Source organism: Nothoprocta perdicaria, unplaced genomic scaffold (assembly GCF_003342845.1).
Source record: "Nothoprocta perdicaria isolate Ctin4 unplaced genomic scaffold, notPer1 scaffold_370, whole genome shotgun sequence".
In the NCBI taxonomy this organism is placed as follows: Eukaryota; Metazoa; Chordata; class Aves; order Tinamiformes; family Tinamidae; genus Nothoprocta; species Nothoprocta perdicaria.
In genome coordinates this window covers 471,332-487,215 of record NW_020455611.1, presented here as the reverse complement: position 1 = coordinate 487,215, position 15,884 = coordinate 471,332, and the positions used below count along the sequence as shown (strand labels likewise).

The following is a 15,884-nucleotide window of genomic DNA, read 5'->3' as shown; positions in this document are numbered from 1 at the left end:
GCGGCATGAGGGAGGAGCGCGGCTGAGAAGGACGCTCTGGCTCATAGGCTGTTCCTCATTGCGCTGCCACTTGGCTGCCCTTGAAGGAGGGGAGTCCTTCTGCCAGGCAGTGTTTCGTTCCAAACCACTTGCTGGCAGGGGTTACTGATGCCCCAGCATGTCTGTCTTGCCAGGGTCCTCAGCACAGGGGCATGTGGCAGGGACGAGCAGTCTGCRGGTGTCTCCTGGAAGCACATTCCTTACGGACACACCTGGGAAGCCATGCAGGAATTAGTACCACGAATGCCAGCCTGGCAAGCCAGCAGCACAGGGAGGTGACCTCCATGGGATTTGGGGACCTTCTTGTGCAGAAGGAAGAGCTTGGGGCTTTGATCCTGGTTTGGGGCTGCAGGCAGGTCAGAATCAGCCGCACAGACCAGTTCCTCCGGCTGCAATATTAAGGAGAGTTGTAAGCACTTGCAACCRTTAAATAAACCATGACAGTTTTAGCAAAAAAACAAAGCAGCTCAGTGCCTGGGGACGGCAGACACCGAAGCAGGTCTGGCAAACATCGCCCCTAACTAGTGTGCATGGAAGTGTGACCGATGCCAGGGTGTAATATACGGCGTGCCTGCTTCGTGGGCATAATAACATCATGCTAGCAGTATGTATTAAGTTACAAAATGATTTTGTTAGATTGTCCCTCCTGCTGGGTGCTGTTTCTACTCTTGCAAGGCTGGTTCATCTCGGGCAGCTGTMACTGCAAATGATGTTGACAGGTTTAACGTTTCCAGGGGTATCTCTGAGAGCAGAGAGCGTGACCCAGCAGACACGTAGCTGCCAGGGGTCAGATTAGAGAAAATAAGACACCAAATAGAACCACATTTTCAAATGATGGCATGAAAAAGGACGGATTAGCAYGTTTGGGGGGAAATGTTCTGTACAACAGAAAAACATATGTATAGTAAACAGGAACAGTTGGTATGTGCAGCTAAAAATAAATGAGCACTTTGAGGAAATGTTGACTTTAAATTTAGGGATGTTGTGCATGGAGCTGTCTTGAGTTTTGCAGAGGAGAGAGCTTAAAAATTAAAGCACCAAGGAATATAAGGACATCTTGGCAGCCCATCACTGTGTTTCCAGTGCAAGGCTGGGTGTCCCACAGGCAGTCGTGTCCAGCTCCCTGTCTGCAGAGGCAGCAGCTGCCCCGGCCCGAGCACCGGCCGGGTTCCCTGGGCACGCGGGGCAGCGGCTGCTGCGCACGTTAATCCTTGGCAGAGGCAGCAGTTCCTTCCCCAGCGCSCCATGGGCTCCAGCAACCCATGCGCACTGTCCAAAAATGCTGCCCTTTCCCTGCCCGCGCAGCCTGCCCCGTTCTCAGCYAGGGCTTTTGCTGAGGCAGAACTTCACAGAGCACAAAGCTTAGGTGGGGATGCAGGGCTGTGGAGTCCGGCGCGGCGGCTTTGCTCAGCCTCCGTGCAAGCGAATCGGCTCCAAGTCAGTCCAGATCAGCTCTTCTTTAGCCAGCCAGCTGCACCGAGAAGTTGTCAGCCTGTATACGGGCATTTCCCCCAGTTTTATGGCCCCAGTTTTATGGTGTGGGATGCAAYGAGCCCTGCATCCCCTCCACTGATGGCCGGGATCCCAACAGCTTCTTGTTGGTGCTCGCCGGAGGCGCTCGGTCCCTTTGCTGCCTCCAGGCTGACACSGCCAGACCCGCAGCCCCGAGGGCCGTGGCTGACGTTCCCTGGGCTTTGCAGAGCCGTGGTGGCAGTGGGTGGCTCTGTGCACCCCACGCTGTGGTGGGGATTTGTTGCTAGACTGGGCAAAGCTCATTCCCCACGGCCTGACCCCAAAGCTCTGCCAGCAGGAGTCAGCGGGATCAGAGGGTAAATTCCTGCAGTTGTTTTTAATCTTTTTTTTTTTTTTAAGCAACAGATATTTATCTGAGCCTRTGCACAACAGTGGCCAGGTCACTCCGGGGTTTATTTGGGGGAGCAGAAACAGCAGGTCAAAAGAGAAATCAAGATGAGTTTGCAATTTACAGGGCCCCCTGGTTGATGGAAGACACTTTATAGGAAATTTGCTGCATTTATCCCAGTGGGTCCCTTCTTCTTTGATGCAGACAACAGCCCGGTGCCAGCCTGACAGGTCAATGATTCTCTGCCCATTGCATGCAGCAAGGTTTGCTCTCGCTGCGTGATCCAAGCTGAAGCATCCAGATGGAACCGCGGCGGCCGCAGCCCTCTGCGCTCCCCCATCTTTTATTTAGAGCTGACAAGCTCAATTAGCGTTACCCTGTGTCTCTGCAGGAAGGGGACCTCTGTAAAAGAAAGGCAGGAGAAAAAAAGAATAAGCGGAAGATAAAGGAAAAAAAATATTATCTAGGAATAGAAAGGGAACTAAGAAATAAAAGGGATTTATTGGGGGAACTCTCACCTGAGGCCGAGCAACAGGAACAGCTATATTAAGAAGCCCCTGAAACACGACTTTGCATCCTGAGCCGCTCAGGGCGCCRTCCCAATGTGTGGCAATCCAGCAATAAGCTGGGCTAATTGAGAGGGAGGCAGCTCTGCGTGCAGCAAGGCGGACACTTAGGGATTCGAGTGATCCCCCTCCTTTCACACGCAGATCCCAGCTGGGATTTTGCTGCTCAGGACTAGCTTATTTTTTGGGTGAGGGGAAGAGAGAGAGAGAGAGAGAGRTGAGGAAAGTATCTGATTCTGCTTTGCAACTGGCTCCCACCTGGAGAACATGCAGCAGCAACGTTCCTCCCCTCCCTGGAGAGCTCAGATCCCAAGGTGATGGCTACGCAGGAAAAATCAAAGGAAAAGAACTCAAAGCTGTGGGAGAGGGATGCAGAGCTCCTTTCTGCCGGGGTACTAAGGCAGCCATCGGCACCCCAGCTCCCGGGGTTACACAGCCCTTCCAGGCCACCTCTTCCTCACGGGCCTGTGTGAATTACTCAAGTGCGATGTAGCTGCAGGTCGCTACCGTTATCAGCACCCTTGGGCGTTATCAGTCTGTCTTCTGGCGTGAAGAAAAGTCTTTTTATCAGCAGCGAGATAASGGATACAGGAGAACAAAGCTGGCAATATCTTCCACTTTGCTTCTTCCTGCTGCGGTTCTTTAGAGAACTATTTGTCTATATGACCTTCATACTGCTCTGATTTATTTGACTATTGAAATAACAACTGAACTTTGCTGGAATAAGACTGAAGAAGAGGAGAGGAAAGGTGTCAGCCCAACTAATTTAACTACACTAAAAACAGCACAATTCACAGCTCTCTGTGTTTTATCAAAAATCATATTCCCCGGCCTTCTCATTAGCTCACAATTATTTCTAGGCAATGTGCTGGTGAGAGATGAAAGGTAATTGATGTATAGAATCGAAATACGTTGAGGAATATAGTGCACTGCAAGCTATAATAAAGATTTTAATTACCAAGTCTATTCTGCACTCGGAAGGTATAAATAGCGGCCATGCTAGCGCGTGCATTTTCCAAGCACAAGCAAAATCCTTCCCTGGAGCTGGGAAAACCAGGCAAAATGGAGCTTTCCAGAGGGAAACGACGGCCAGTGCTTCTCTGGGTGCACTGCCGCGCGGGCAGCATTTGGTGCTGGGCAGGACTTCCACCTCCTCCCAGCTCTCCCATTCCCCGCCTGCTCCAGTTGCACTCACTGGAGCTAGATCGGCCTCTGCGCGTAATTTTCTTGCCTTGCTTTGGAGCTGGAGCCCATTAGGTTCTTATCCTTCCGAGTGTCACCAGGCTCTGAAAGTGCAGCCGCCTGCTCTCAGTGACAGCTGCATTAATTGGCTCTGTGRGTCCCCATTTTTCCTCATAGATGTTTTCTCTTTGTATGAAGCCTATTTCCTTTAAAAATATTCAGCATCATTAACCTCAGAGAGTCTGTTTGGATTTTGCTGCTTGCTTCTTTGAACTGCACTGCACCCCCAGGCTCTGCTGATGTCTTAGCAGCCTGTCCAGTGCATATTGCAAAAGCAGCACCTTGCAAACTGCAGGACTGCCCGTGTCAGTCCTGCCAAGATGATCTTCCCCGACCCTCCTTCTGCCAGGCTTTCCGCTCAAGATACACGGGCCTTTAGTTCGTTGCATTCGCCTGCTGGAAAGCCAGGGTGAACAGATATTATCCCTGCTGCTGCTGGCTCTTGGTGCATTCAGCCAGAGCAAGAGCGAGGACACGAGACAGCGTGGGCTTTGTCCCCAAGGTCCCAGCTCGGCGGTGAGAGGCGCCCCGTCGGGCACGGGTGCCGGGTCGGGGCCAGTGCGGAGGCCGCCGCTCGCGGCCCGGGCGGGCGCTGGSCCCGGGAGGCTGGACAAGGAGCACTAAACCAGGTGTAAACAACAGATTTCTTACGCAGCGAGAGAGAGATGGAGATTAATGCTGGAATTACCCAGGATAATTAGTGTAGCAGGTAATTATTTAAACTCTGGCACATCTGTGGATACATCAGTTTGACCGAATTAGCAAGTCTGCACAGCTGCTCCAAGAAAATGGCCTCGGCAGCCCCCCAGGGAAATCTTAGCGGGGGGATTAATCCTCACTTCCAAAGGCAGAGTTACAGCAGGATTAGGTGGCCTGTGACACAGTCACACTGCGCTGGTAGCTGATGCCGGTTTTCTCACCTGGAGAATCCAAGTGATGGTGTCTTGGAGCTGAGGTGTTCTCCGAGCTCGCGGATTCAGTTGTCTTGGAAGGAGAGCACTTTGTAGCTGCAACGTGAGTGGCGCTGGAGAACAGGAGTAACAGGAGCTGAGAGAGRGGACAGCAAAACCCAAGCTGGGGTTTAAATCATGAAGTCCACAGGGCTGCACTCGCAGAGCTCATGGGTCTCTTTCTTTGGCTTCCAGAAAATGCTGCAATATAGTTGTCATCTCGCATGTCGCACCACGTAGCTCGGGGGAGGACGTGGTGCCTGCGACCCAGCTGAGCCAGGGACTGCCCACTCTGGGCCTGAGCTTCGATGCAAAGCAGGTCTGGACTCACCTAAAGCTCCATGCTGCCCCTGTGGCGCTGCGGAGATGCAGTGACTGTGTGGAGAGCGGGTGACGGTCCCTGGGGCCACATGCAGAGCTGGCACAGAGGCCAGGGGCTGGGGAGGCCGCGAGGCCCCGGCGGAGAGCCGGCAAAGGCTCCCTCGGCACCCGGGACGTCACTGCTGCAGGCACGAGGAGAGCTCCAGCAACGGCGCCTTCCTGGCACGCTAARCCATGCGCAGCAAAATTAAAACGTCAGTTTTGGGAGCCTCGCCAGCACTGAGGCGCTGCCAGGGCCTCTCTCCTGATGTGCTCGGGGCCAAAAGCATCAAGGTGCACAAGTGAGCAGGGTCGTTTGCCAGCCCCAGAGAACTCACAGCAGCGGAGACAGACGGACGGACAGGCAGCCAAGGACACCCTGAGCTCTGCACAGAGGGGCTGCCGGGGAAGAGGCCGCACTGCCCTTCTTGGCCAGGCCTGCACGGGAAGCAGTTCCAGCGCATGGACATGCGCTCCGAGAGGCACCAGGAGTGGAGGGATCAGCCCGAGGCCCCACTCTGCCCTCAGCAGCTCATTCAAGGGGGCTGCGCCTTTATGCCCAGTCCAAATCTCTTTGCATTGGCCTTTTCTCTTGCCTTGCAATGCTACTTTGCATAGATAATCATATTTTTGGTTTAATCCCATGTCAGATACTGTTAGCATAAATGCTAAGCAGCTAAAATGCCATCAGCTTAGCCCTAAACTCGGCCCTGATAACAATATCCATCGTCASTGTTTTAATTTTCTCTAGTATTGCACACAGCATTCAGCACTGTTTGGCTGGAAGGATTCAAATGATTTCTCTTCCTTTTCTGTTCAATATCCTATTTTCTGCAGACTGTAAGAAACAGTGACTTGTTTTAACACCAATATACAGCATGAAATCCAGCCTGGATCCCATTGAATCCCAGCTCCCAGGAGATGTCTTTRCCCTGATTTGGGCCCTTTGATAGCACAGGCTGGACTGCAGGTGTCTGGGCTTGGGGAATGTTGCTGTCAGGGTCTCACGTGGCCACAGTCCTTCTTCTCTGGTGACAAATGGGACCTTGTGCCTGCGTGCGCAGTGGGGAGCGTGGCTGATGCCGTCCCCAGCTTGACAGGTGCCCCGGGCTGGTGGGAAGCACTGGGACAGCGAGAGCTCCTGCTTCTGTGCAAGGATAATGCAGACACCAAGCTGAAAACAGYGCCTGCAGAAATGTTTCTGTTGTGCCTGAGTCTGCACGGGCTGAATCCCCAGAGACTGTGAAAACAAACAAATCAACAGAAACCAGCAACCATGAAGGATCTTTTTCCAGTGAAGAACATCATTGCATTTGGGCAGGTGAAGCCATGGCCTATGAGAACAGAAATGCTAACAGAAAGTAAAATAAATATTCCTTTGCTGCTTTTACCGGTCGACCAGGAGGCGCGGAGGGGAGGCGCTGAGGCTGGGTGGGTGAGCTGCTCCCGGCTGTGCAGCGCTCCGGCACCGCTCCGGGCTTGCACGCAGCAGCGTTTCCCACTGCCCTGGTAAGCACGGCCCCAAGGGGACTGTGCTTGGGAGGGAGGCGGGCGCAGTGACACTGTGACCCTCCCCGGCTCCATGTCCTTCTTCTGGCGCATCCCACTGACGCCGCTGCCTTCTCTCCTAGGACCACGCAGACATCGAGTGGAAGTTTGCCCGGACGAAGCTCTGGATGAGTTATTTTGAYGAAGGTGCCACTCTGCCCCCTCCTTTTAACATCATCCCGAGTCCCAAGTCGGTCTGGTACCTCTGCAAGTGGATTCACACCCAGCTGTGCCCGGGCAGCCCCTCCACGAGCGAGCAGAAGCAGCACGAAAACCTCAAAACGTTCACAGTAAGCAGCGCCGCGTGTTTCCGCTCTGCTTCGGAGGGCACTTGCTCTGCCGGGACACCAGGGTCCCTGCTGGAGCATAACCCGCTCGGAGCCACGGGGGGCCTGGAAGGCAGGATGGAACGGATCACCTAACTGTGCCTTCTTAATTCCAGGAACGGCACGCGGACAACCTGATTCAGAACCAACATTACCAGGTAACCCCGCGAGCTGTTTCTCCTCCCTACGTGCGTTCTGGTCCCTCCCTGCTTGCTCTCCCCTAGAGCATCTTTCTGCTTGCTTTCTGCTTGCCACAGGCTCGAGCATCACCCTGCCGCTCAGGCGGGTGCTGCAGCACGTGCACCCAGCCCTGCCCCTTCTCTGCAGCGGTGCGAAACGCGCTGCGGAGCAGCCCCTGCCTGCCCGGCGCCTCCCAGGCCCTCCTGCTCCCACCCATTCTGCAGCCCTTCCAGACACCCTCAACATTTGTTTCCCTTTATCTTTTTTTATCCTCTCCCTTTTTTGTTTCCTTCTCGTCCCTAAACCCTGCTCAAACAGGGCTCAGGATTTTCTTCCAGTTTGGAAGGCCCAGGAAAGAGGAATTGCTCCCATGCTCAATTTTGCTGTTTCTGTTTACTCTTAGCCTGCYCGCCATCAAATTCTCATTAAATTCAACTTACAAAAGGATGAAGCTGTATTAATAGCCCTGGCTGCAGCACTTGCACTCCTGTGATGCATTACACCAGGATTCTGGGAGGAAGAAGAAAAATCTCCAGAATATTAGTTTGTGTCTCAGGCTRTTACTGTTAAAAACAATAAGCAATTTGCATTATTTAAGACAATTTCTGTATTCTGAACAGCACACAAGAACTGATGTTGACCATAATTAGTCACTTTTCACACAAAACACCTGTACAAAACACTGTCTTAACCATACTTAAAAATGGAACATGCAAGATAAAAGTCACACAGGCCTTTCTAAGAGCTTGCTCAGTGCAGGAGAAGTTGCTRTAAGGGCCAGAGGCTTCCCCGAGGCGCGGGGTGAGGAGAGCCCCGGTTAGCAGGATGCGGGAGGGGGGCCGGAGCCGGGGCCACGGCTGAGCCACTTGTTCCCTTTCACCTTCCAGGAAGTGATCCGGAATCTGGTGAAAAGATACGTTGCAGCTATGATAAGAACTTCCAAAACCAATGAAGGCTTAACTGAAGAAAATTTCAAGGTAACTCTAATTCCATGGTAAGCAGTTACTTCATCCAGRCCATTCAGGCAGCCACTCGTTATTTACTGTATCATTAAACCTTTATTTGCTCTCTTGGGGGCAGATTTTGGTCGAGAAGGCTGGTCCTACAGCATTTGGAAACAAAGATTGTGGGAGGGTCTCCAGTTCTTAGAACTACCAATACATTTTCTTCCTGTCACTGAATAATGAAAGATTGATGTGGCATTCTTAAAAGTGTGATTTAGTATCAGCCATTTACATAACTTTGAACAGTTCGCCCAGGGGAACACGATCGTTCTTTCATGTGAGAAAGCTTCTGTGCCTCACTCCGCTTTCCTCTGGCCCTAGGAATTAAAACAGGACATCTCGAGCTTTCGCTATGAAGTTCTTGACCTCTTGGGAAACAGGAAGCCCCAGAGGAGAAGTTACTCTACCAGCAGCACTGAGGTGTCCCAAAAGGATGATGCAAATGAGGACGGTACTGTAGAAAAACCCAAAGCCAAGAGTGTGTCTTTCAATGTAGCCAACAAAAAGAAAGATTTCAATGTGTCTGCTCTAATTAAAACTATGTCTGGGATTGATGTGGTGGATGAGAAGCCCAAAAGCAACGGGATCAGCAAGCGCTCCTTCATCCGCAATGGAAACAGAGTTCAGAGACTCTCCAGCTCCAAGAAGGAGTCCTTCAAGAGGCTGGGGCTGCTCTTCTCCAAGATGAACGGTCACGTACCCGAACCAAGCTCGGAGCCCATGTACACCATTTCAGAYGGAGTTATTCAGCCGCACTACATGTGGCAAGACATTAAATACTCTCAGATCAATAGAGAGAGAGAAGAGAATTGCTCCAAAAGCGAAATTAACCTCAATGAGGTGGACTACAGTGGGAACACGAGACTCATGGGCCAGAGCAAGGAGTGCCCTGGGGTTTGTACCAGCTCCCTTCACTGTGCTTCCAGTATTTGTTCCTCTAACTCCAAACTTTTAGACTCCTCGGAAGACGTATTTGATTCATGGGGAGATGCTTGTGACTTGTTTATAAACAAGTGGAAAGACGGGCAGGAAGACCATGTTACAACGCGGTTATAAGTAAAGCTGTCTAACACCTGCTAGAAAACTTAGCTAATTATTTGTAACGGTTTGCTCTCACCTCGCTCAGCAGTACCATTTCCTTTCTGTCCATAGGAGAAAAAAAAAAAGTAAAACTCTAGTTACATTAGCCTCTTTTATAGCCATCTGCATCTTTTACATTTTTACACTCCCTAATGCCGCATTAAAGGTTCCACCATTTCTAAGGTCACTGTGAAGCCCAGGGCTCCCTTCCGACGCAGCCGCAGTGCCCGGACCCYGCGGGATTGGCGCCGGAGCACAGAGCTGCTCCCGGGGCAGCGCGGTGCCCGCCCGCGCGCGCRCGGCGGGACGAGCAGAGCTCAACGGCCCAGCAGAAGGCTGTGAATCACGCTGAAGATCATCTTAGAAAGCATTTCAAGTTATAACCGGCTTTTTGATTTCTTTAAGCAATACGGCCTACAGTTCATTCAGTTGCATGTATTTTTTTAAGGTTGCCTACTACTGTGACACTATAAATTCCTCCTAAGAGGCACCTTCTGATGCCGGGCTGGAGCCTGGTGCGAGCTGCTGCTTTAGCTGGTTTCCYGCAGGGAGGAGGTGGTTGAGCTCCYGCTGGGAGCACCCGGCCTCGYTGCTGCCTCCGCCCGTGTCCCGGCTCCCTCCGGAAGGGCGGCTCAGGCTCAGGGGGGCAGCACCCGCAGCCGCCGGGGGAGCCGCTCTCCCGGYCCAGCCCCTGTCTCCATCGGGCTCTGCGCGTCCTCCTCGCGGCTGAGCTGGGGCTCGTGCCTGTCAGCGACGGCGCCGCTCGGCCGGACCGCGTGGGCTGCTCCTCGACCGGGGTCCTTGGGTAGAGCACTTGAATTGCCCTCTTTTAGGCAGCGGCTGCTGGAGCTTTCCCTGCGCTGGGGGTGCCTCATGGCGCCTCAGAGCTTGTGCCATACCAGCTCCGAGCTCCCAGCGTAGCCTCCATCCCCACGAGAGGCCCCGTGCAGAGGAGCTGAGYGCAAGGGAGGCCTCCCTGACGTGGCTGTTCTCCGAGCAGGGCTGTGGCTGCGTCAGGAAGCCTCCACCTGCGCCCGGCCTGGGTCAGACCTGGYGCAGGGGTGGCAGCACAGAGGGGTGGCAGGAGGGACCCGTCCATGGCCCAGCGGCAGAGATGGATCCAGGACACTTTGGCAGAGCTTTAACCCCGGCTCTCTTGTTGCGGGAAAAGCCCTTGCTRGGCGCTCCCTTTGGGGCTGCGAGTCACAACAGGGCACTCGGTGCCCGTGGGAGCTGCMAGCAGCCCTGGACTGCAGCGCTGGCGAGACGGAGCCGGGGAAGCAGAGGGGCTTTGGCAGCAAAGCCGCCCACGTCACACAGCTGCGGGCAGAAGCAACCGACGGCAGTTCTCAGCGCAGGCCCAGAACACCCTCAAGTCTAATAAACCCAAGCAACTGAAGCCACTTCTGGTAACACAAACATTAGCTGCTACTGGGGACAGAGGGAGAAGTTTGCATTGTTTTATGCCTCACCTAAGCCCCCCTGCCACATGGGAGCTCTCCTTAAGGGAGGGCCAGCAACCCCYAGGGTATTTCCTCCCTAACAAGCAGGAATAACTCACTAAAATGTGAAAATACTTCCTGTGCAACCAGCACAAATCATATTCATCTGCAGGAAGGGCAGGGTAGGAACTGGTGCATTTCAATCGAATSATGGATAATGCTGCACCCCAAACCCTCCTGATCACGTTCTGCTGGGTGACATGTGCATCACGAGGCTGCTGGACTGGGCTCCTGTGGGATTTGTTACATGACTCATAAGTGCTCATCTGAGCTGGCTTTTCAGTTTAATACAAATCTTTGATTGGGCTAAGTTATTAACACATATACGCAGGAGTCTGCAGAAGYGACAAACTGGACCCCAGAAAGGCCAAATCTGTCTGAGCACAGCAACCCCCCAGATAGCCACAGGCATTAGGGCAGCTGATGAACGAGCAGCAGCCTTAGCATGCCTAACCAGGGTGTTTAGGGAAGGAAAACTGCAGCACCTTGTCAAAAACAATATGCCAGAAATGGTGAATTTGTTTTACTTAAGTTCACTTGCAGTCAGCGTTAGGGATTTCACTAGTATTTTTCTATTTTCAACTGCTGAAAGGGAAAACACGTTCTGGTGCAAGTTACTCTTCCCTTTGGAGAACGGAATGAGCTACCTCTGTGCCGAGCGTGGGCAGGACTGGCCAGGCCACCCGAGCGTCTCCAGCRACAGCTTGAGCTGTCGGACTTGATGATCTCGAAGCCCCTTTCCCACCACAATGATTCCATGTGTCCGGTGCGTGCCTGGCCTTCCGCCTGCGTGCTCCAGTCCTGGAACACACGGAAGGAATTTGGAGTTGGGAATAATGCAGCTCTGGAGCACTTGCCCTTTCTTCAGAATTCTTGCACTTGAAGTTGCTTGATTACTTATTAGCCCCCCTCTAGTGTCATTTTCACCTGTCTGTTTAGAGCAGGGCACCCAAAAAGCATCAGCACTCAGAAGTTAACAAGTGACATCCAGGGATAGGACACCACACAGACCCAGGAGGTGTTTGTACTCAGATTAGGGATTGAAGGGGTTGTTTCAAAAACAAGAAATTAGAGTAAYGTGTCCCTGCAGATTATTTGAATAGTGGCATTTGTAAGTTAACCACTGGTATATTTGTAAATATTTGACTATTTGTATATGTGGCCATACAAAGCAGCATGCACAGGGGCTGGAGCATGGGATTGGAAAACTGCATTTCTGGGGTCTGTTCCCAGGTCTGCCACCAACTCACCTGTGACCCTGGGCAAGTCGCGTAGCTTCTCTAATGCCTCAGTTTCCCCATCTGTAAAATAGGGATAAGAACACTTACCTACCTCGCGGGGGTGTTAGGTCACTATTTATAAGCACTTTCAGATCTTCTGATTAAAGGCACTATACATACACTAAGTAGTTAATACAAATAGCAGTAGTATGTACTTTTATTTCCTTAAAACTAACTCCGGTTGGGATTTACCTGTAGGAGCACTGGGAGGGTGTTCCACGTGGAGAGCTGGGGTGCAGGGGCCTCGGCAGCGGATGGGGAGCAGCGCAGAGCGCCGGGCTCTGCTCCCCCCTTGCTCCTGGGGCTGGGGTCTTGCCCGTGACCTTATCTTACTCTGCCTGTTTCCTCCTCCTTTTCTAATGGTACCTGTAAGAATTTCTAGCAGCATCAGCCATTGTAAACATTCAAGACTATTTAAATAAATATATTCACATATAAATATAAAACCTTACACCTTACCTTTTAAAGGGTCCAGTGAGCGGTGCAAGCGGCCGATTGCCTCTGGGGTCTCTTTCCAGAGGACCCACAAAGCTGCACAGGCTCTTGTTCTCCAGCTGTTCCCAGCATGTTCCTCTTCCCCTGGGATGTTGCAGCCTCCTTTGGATACTTCTACTTTCCTTTGGGGAGGACGAAGTCCCAAAGAAAAATGTACTGCAGTCATACAGGAAGAGAGTCCGCCCGGGTTGGGTTTGGGGTGAGCGCTACATTAGCCCTGTGAGGCAGCTCAAAGCCACTGGAGGACCTTCTAAAATAAAATATTGCCAAAATAATCCGTAGTTGTTAGAGACCTCGTTACTTAAAACCCAGCTGCTGTAAAACGATGCGTTACTGGATTTGTGATGTTTTCTGGAGAAGGTGGGGRGCACTCAAGGCCAGCCACAGATTATATTAAAAATTTATATTAAGGATATTACAAACAGAGAGAAAATGTTTTGATTTTCACGCTCCAACCTTCCCCTTCTCAGATCATAACTTTGTACAAACAAGTCATTTATATTTAGTTCACATAATCCCACCACTCAGAATAGCTAATGCTCAAGTAAATGAGTGGCCAAGAACAGTTCTTAAAACAAGAGATGTCTGTTTAGAAGGCAGGAGCAGCACTTCAACCTTCATCCTCACAGYATCTAGCAGTGCATTGATCTTCAGGGAAACTCTTTTACCTTCATTTTTTTTTCCCAAAGTGGGCAAAAACAAGCCAACAAAACAATCCCAAACCAGAAATCCCACCACAATCCAACCACCACACTGTTAAGAGGCAACTGACCCAACGATTCCTCCTTGACCCAAAGACCCAGGAGGTCTGCAGAACAGCAGCATCCRTCTCCTTGGGCTCTTACAGTAACCTTCAGCCCAGCTTATTTCATTTCCCTGGGTGATTTCTTTTCCCATTTAAACCCTTTCTGGAGCAACAGGAACRTCCAGGAGAAGCCGCAAGCTCAGCCCCGCTGCACACAACTCGGGCTGAACACCGTGATACCTTCGCCAAGGGAAGGAAAGGCCTTTTGAAATAAATAGCTGTTTTAGAGGAAGGGGAGCGTCTTGGTCCAGCATTTTGGGGGTATTGCGGAGTTTTCTTTAAGAGGAGGCTCTGGGAACCAGAGGGCCAGGGCTCCTTGGCACACAGAGGGAGCTGCAGACACCGGGGCCGCCTCTTCTCTGCACCTCAGGCCCTGGAGAACCGGGCGCTGCGGGCGGTCACTTTAGGTTCTTAAGCAATCAAGTTTCAGTATCAAATTAAACCTTCATGAAAAAAGCCTGCACAGGAATAACTTTCCACCCAATCATAGTTTCAAGTCACACTTAAACTAAAAGAGGAGAAAAACCTCATGTTTTATTCTTGGTCAAAAATGTTAGAGGCCCTTCCAGGCAGAAGGGCTCCTGGCTGCTGCAGTTTCGCCCATGCAATGGCCAAGGGAGGACAGGGGCACCCACGAAGTGAGCCGGGGAGCAACAAAGGCAAAAAAAGCAAAAACACTTTGTTTTATCTACTTTTCTACTTTATCTTTTCTGTTCACAGGTCAGACTCCATGTCATTTGCTACATAGCATGTAAAATAGAAGTGTATATAATAAATAAAATTATTTATTTTATGTGTGTTTTTAGCTTAACTGTAAACTGAAAAAAAAAAAAAAAAAGCATTTAACTTTTTTCCTGAAAATGTAAGCCTATTGAAATTCAAGGTGTTTCTACCTTTTCAGATGTAACGTTTCCAGCTGCCTATTGATAATAAACATTGATGAACAGCACTGGGTCTGACGGGTTACGAGCACCGACCCCAGTCAGGGCAGCCCTGTCGGGGGTTGCTAATGGTCGGGGGCCACAACCTGCTCACGGGAAGCTGCCCCTGRGCAGGAGCCACCAAAGCAGCCCAGGTAACAGGGCAGGGTGGGGGCTCCCCGCGCTGTTCCTGGGGCCAAGTGTCCGGGAAAGCTGTACAAGGACAACAGCCCTTTCCTGGGGACAGGAGATCTGCCGGGAAGGAGGCAGGGTGGACACGTGCATGGAGAAACACTGTGCACTCCGTGAGCCGGAGCAGAGCCCAAGGACAACAGGGCTCCACATCTGCAGAGTTTGAACCACATCAGGAGAGAAGGGGGTAGCGGGGGCTAGAGGGGCTGCTCATTTTCATCATTACAGGGTGTTTTCTCCAGCAGCACAAAGTCGAGCACTGCCCTGGCCGTGACAACGGCTGTAATAGGAACAACAACAGCCCTTATCCTGGCAGGAATCCCGGTACCCGGCCCTTTGCCGAAGGTGATGCCTGCGCTGGCTCCAGCAAAGGCAGGAGTCAACGTCGGGGAAGTAAACATTGCCCTGAGCAGATCCGGCACATGCAGACACAAGCCCAGGAGGAGCGGGACATACGTTCCTGCTCCCGCAGATTTCCCATCACTCGGAGAGGACCGAATCGCAGTAACTGCCTCGGCTGCGCTCCCGGCCTGGGGCTGATGCTGCCACAACCACTACCCTTTCCAGATACAGACCTGCCCTGCAAAATTTAAACTCCACTCTTATTTCAAAAACATAGAGGCCCCATTCCAGGAGTTCCGTCTCCCTCTATCATGAAAGTAGCAATTACATAGAAGCATAGGTCTGGATTTATATTTGAATATCCTCCACATATCAAGCTGTATTTGACAGCATAATTTTATAAATAAGGTACTCAGGAGCACCGCGTCGAGAAGGGGGAGCTGAGAGCACAACAGCACAAGCGGGCGCGAGGCGCAGCTGGCTGCAGGGCCCAGCGTGGTGCCCTGGCAGCGAGAGCCCTGCAGGCTCCTGCTGCCCGCAGGCGCCAGCGGGGCCGATTTTCTCTACAGCATTTATAATAATTACCTTCCATAATGGATGAATTTTACAATTCAAAAGACTTCAGAAAGAGCTGTGCACCTCCAGCGCGCTGCTGCAAGGGCTGTCAGGGACATTAATATAGACAGATCAAGCCTGGAGCAGGAGCATTTTCCAGCTCTGGAAATGCCACAGGATGGTGGGGGGTGGCAGAGGCCCGTGGGGCAGCGTCGCAGCCCTGCTGGGACGGGGACAGACCCCTGTCGGTCCCAGGCCGCTGCCCTGGCACCAAGCCGGCGGGTGCCCGTCCACCCGCTGCCTCCGCAGGGATGGCCCTTCCCGAGGGGCCGCAGGCTCTGGGGGCTCCTCGCAGCCTCCGGAGCACCAGGGGTTCTGCTGACGGCCTCTGCAGTGCCTGACGATGAAGCGGCCACCACTGCAGCTGGGCCTAAAAACTGCTTGCTCAGGAAATGGACAATTCCCTTCACACTCAGCGCTCCCTGCAGCAGGGCTGGACTCTTTGCAACAGCCCCTTTATTAACAACACAGAACCAGGTAGATCCCACAGCAGCTGAGGCACAGAACACAAGGCAGGAAGCTCCAGCATTCCCTTCAGGTTCTTACCCAAGCTGCATTATCCTGCTGCAACACAAAC

General features: G+C 52.1%; 1 protein-coding gene across 1 annotated transcript in view; it reads left to right on the top strand.

The window, feature by feature from the left end:
• Positions 1–9,341, top strand: part of TRPC5 (transient receptor potential cation channel subfamily C member 5) — a 49,356-nt gene extending 40,015 nt beyond the window's left edge. The window contains exons 7-10 of the mRNA XM_026044541.1: positions 6,650–6,856; positions 7,009–7,050; positions 7,960–8,049; positions 8,398–9,341. Of these exons, the coding sequence (XP_025900326.1) occupies positions 6,650–6,856; positions 7,009–7,050; positions 7,960–8,049; positions 8,398–9,132 (1,074 nt within the window). The 3' untranslated portion in view covers positions 9,133–9,341. The remainder of the gene's footprint in view (positions 1–6,649; positions 6,857–7,008; positions 7,051–7,959; positions 8,050–8,397) is intronic.
• The last annotated feature ends 6,543 nt before the right edge of the window (positions 9,342–15,884 follow it).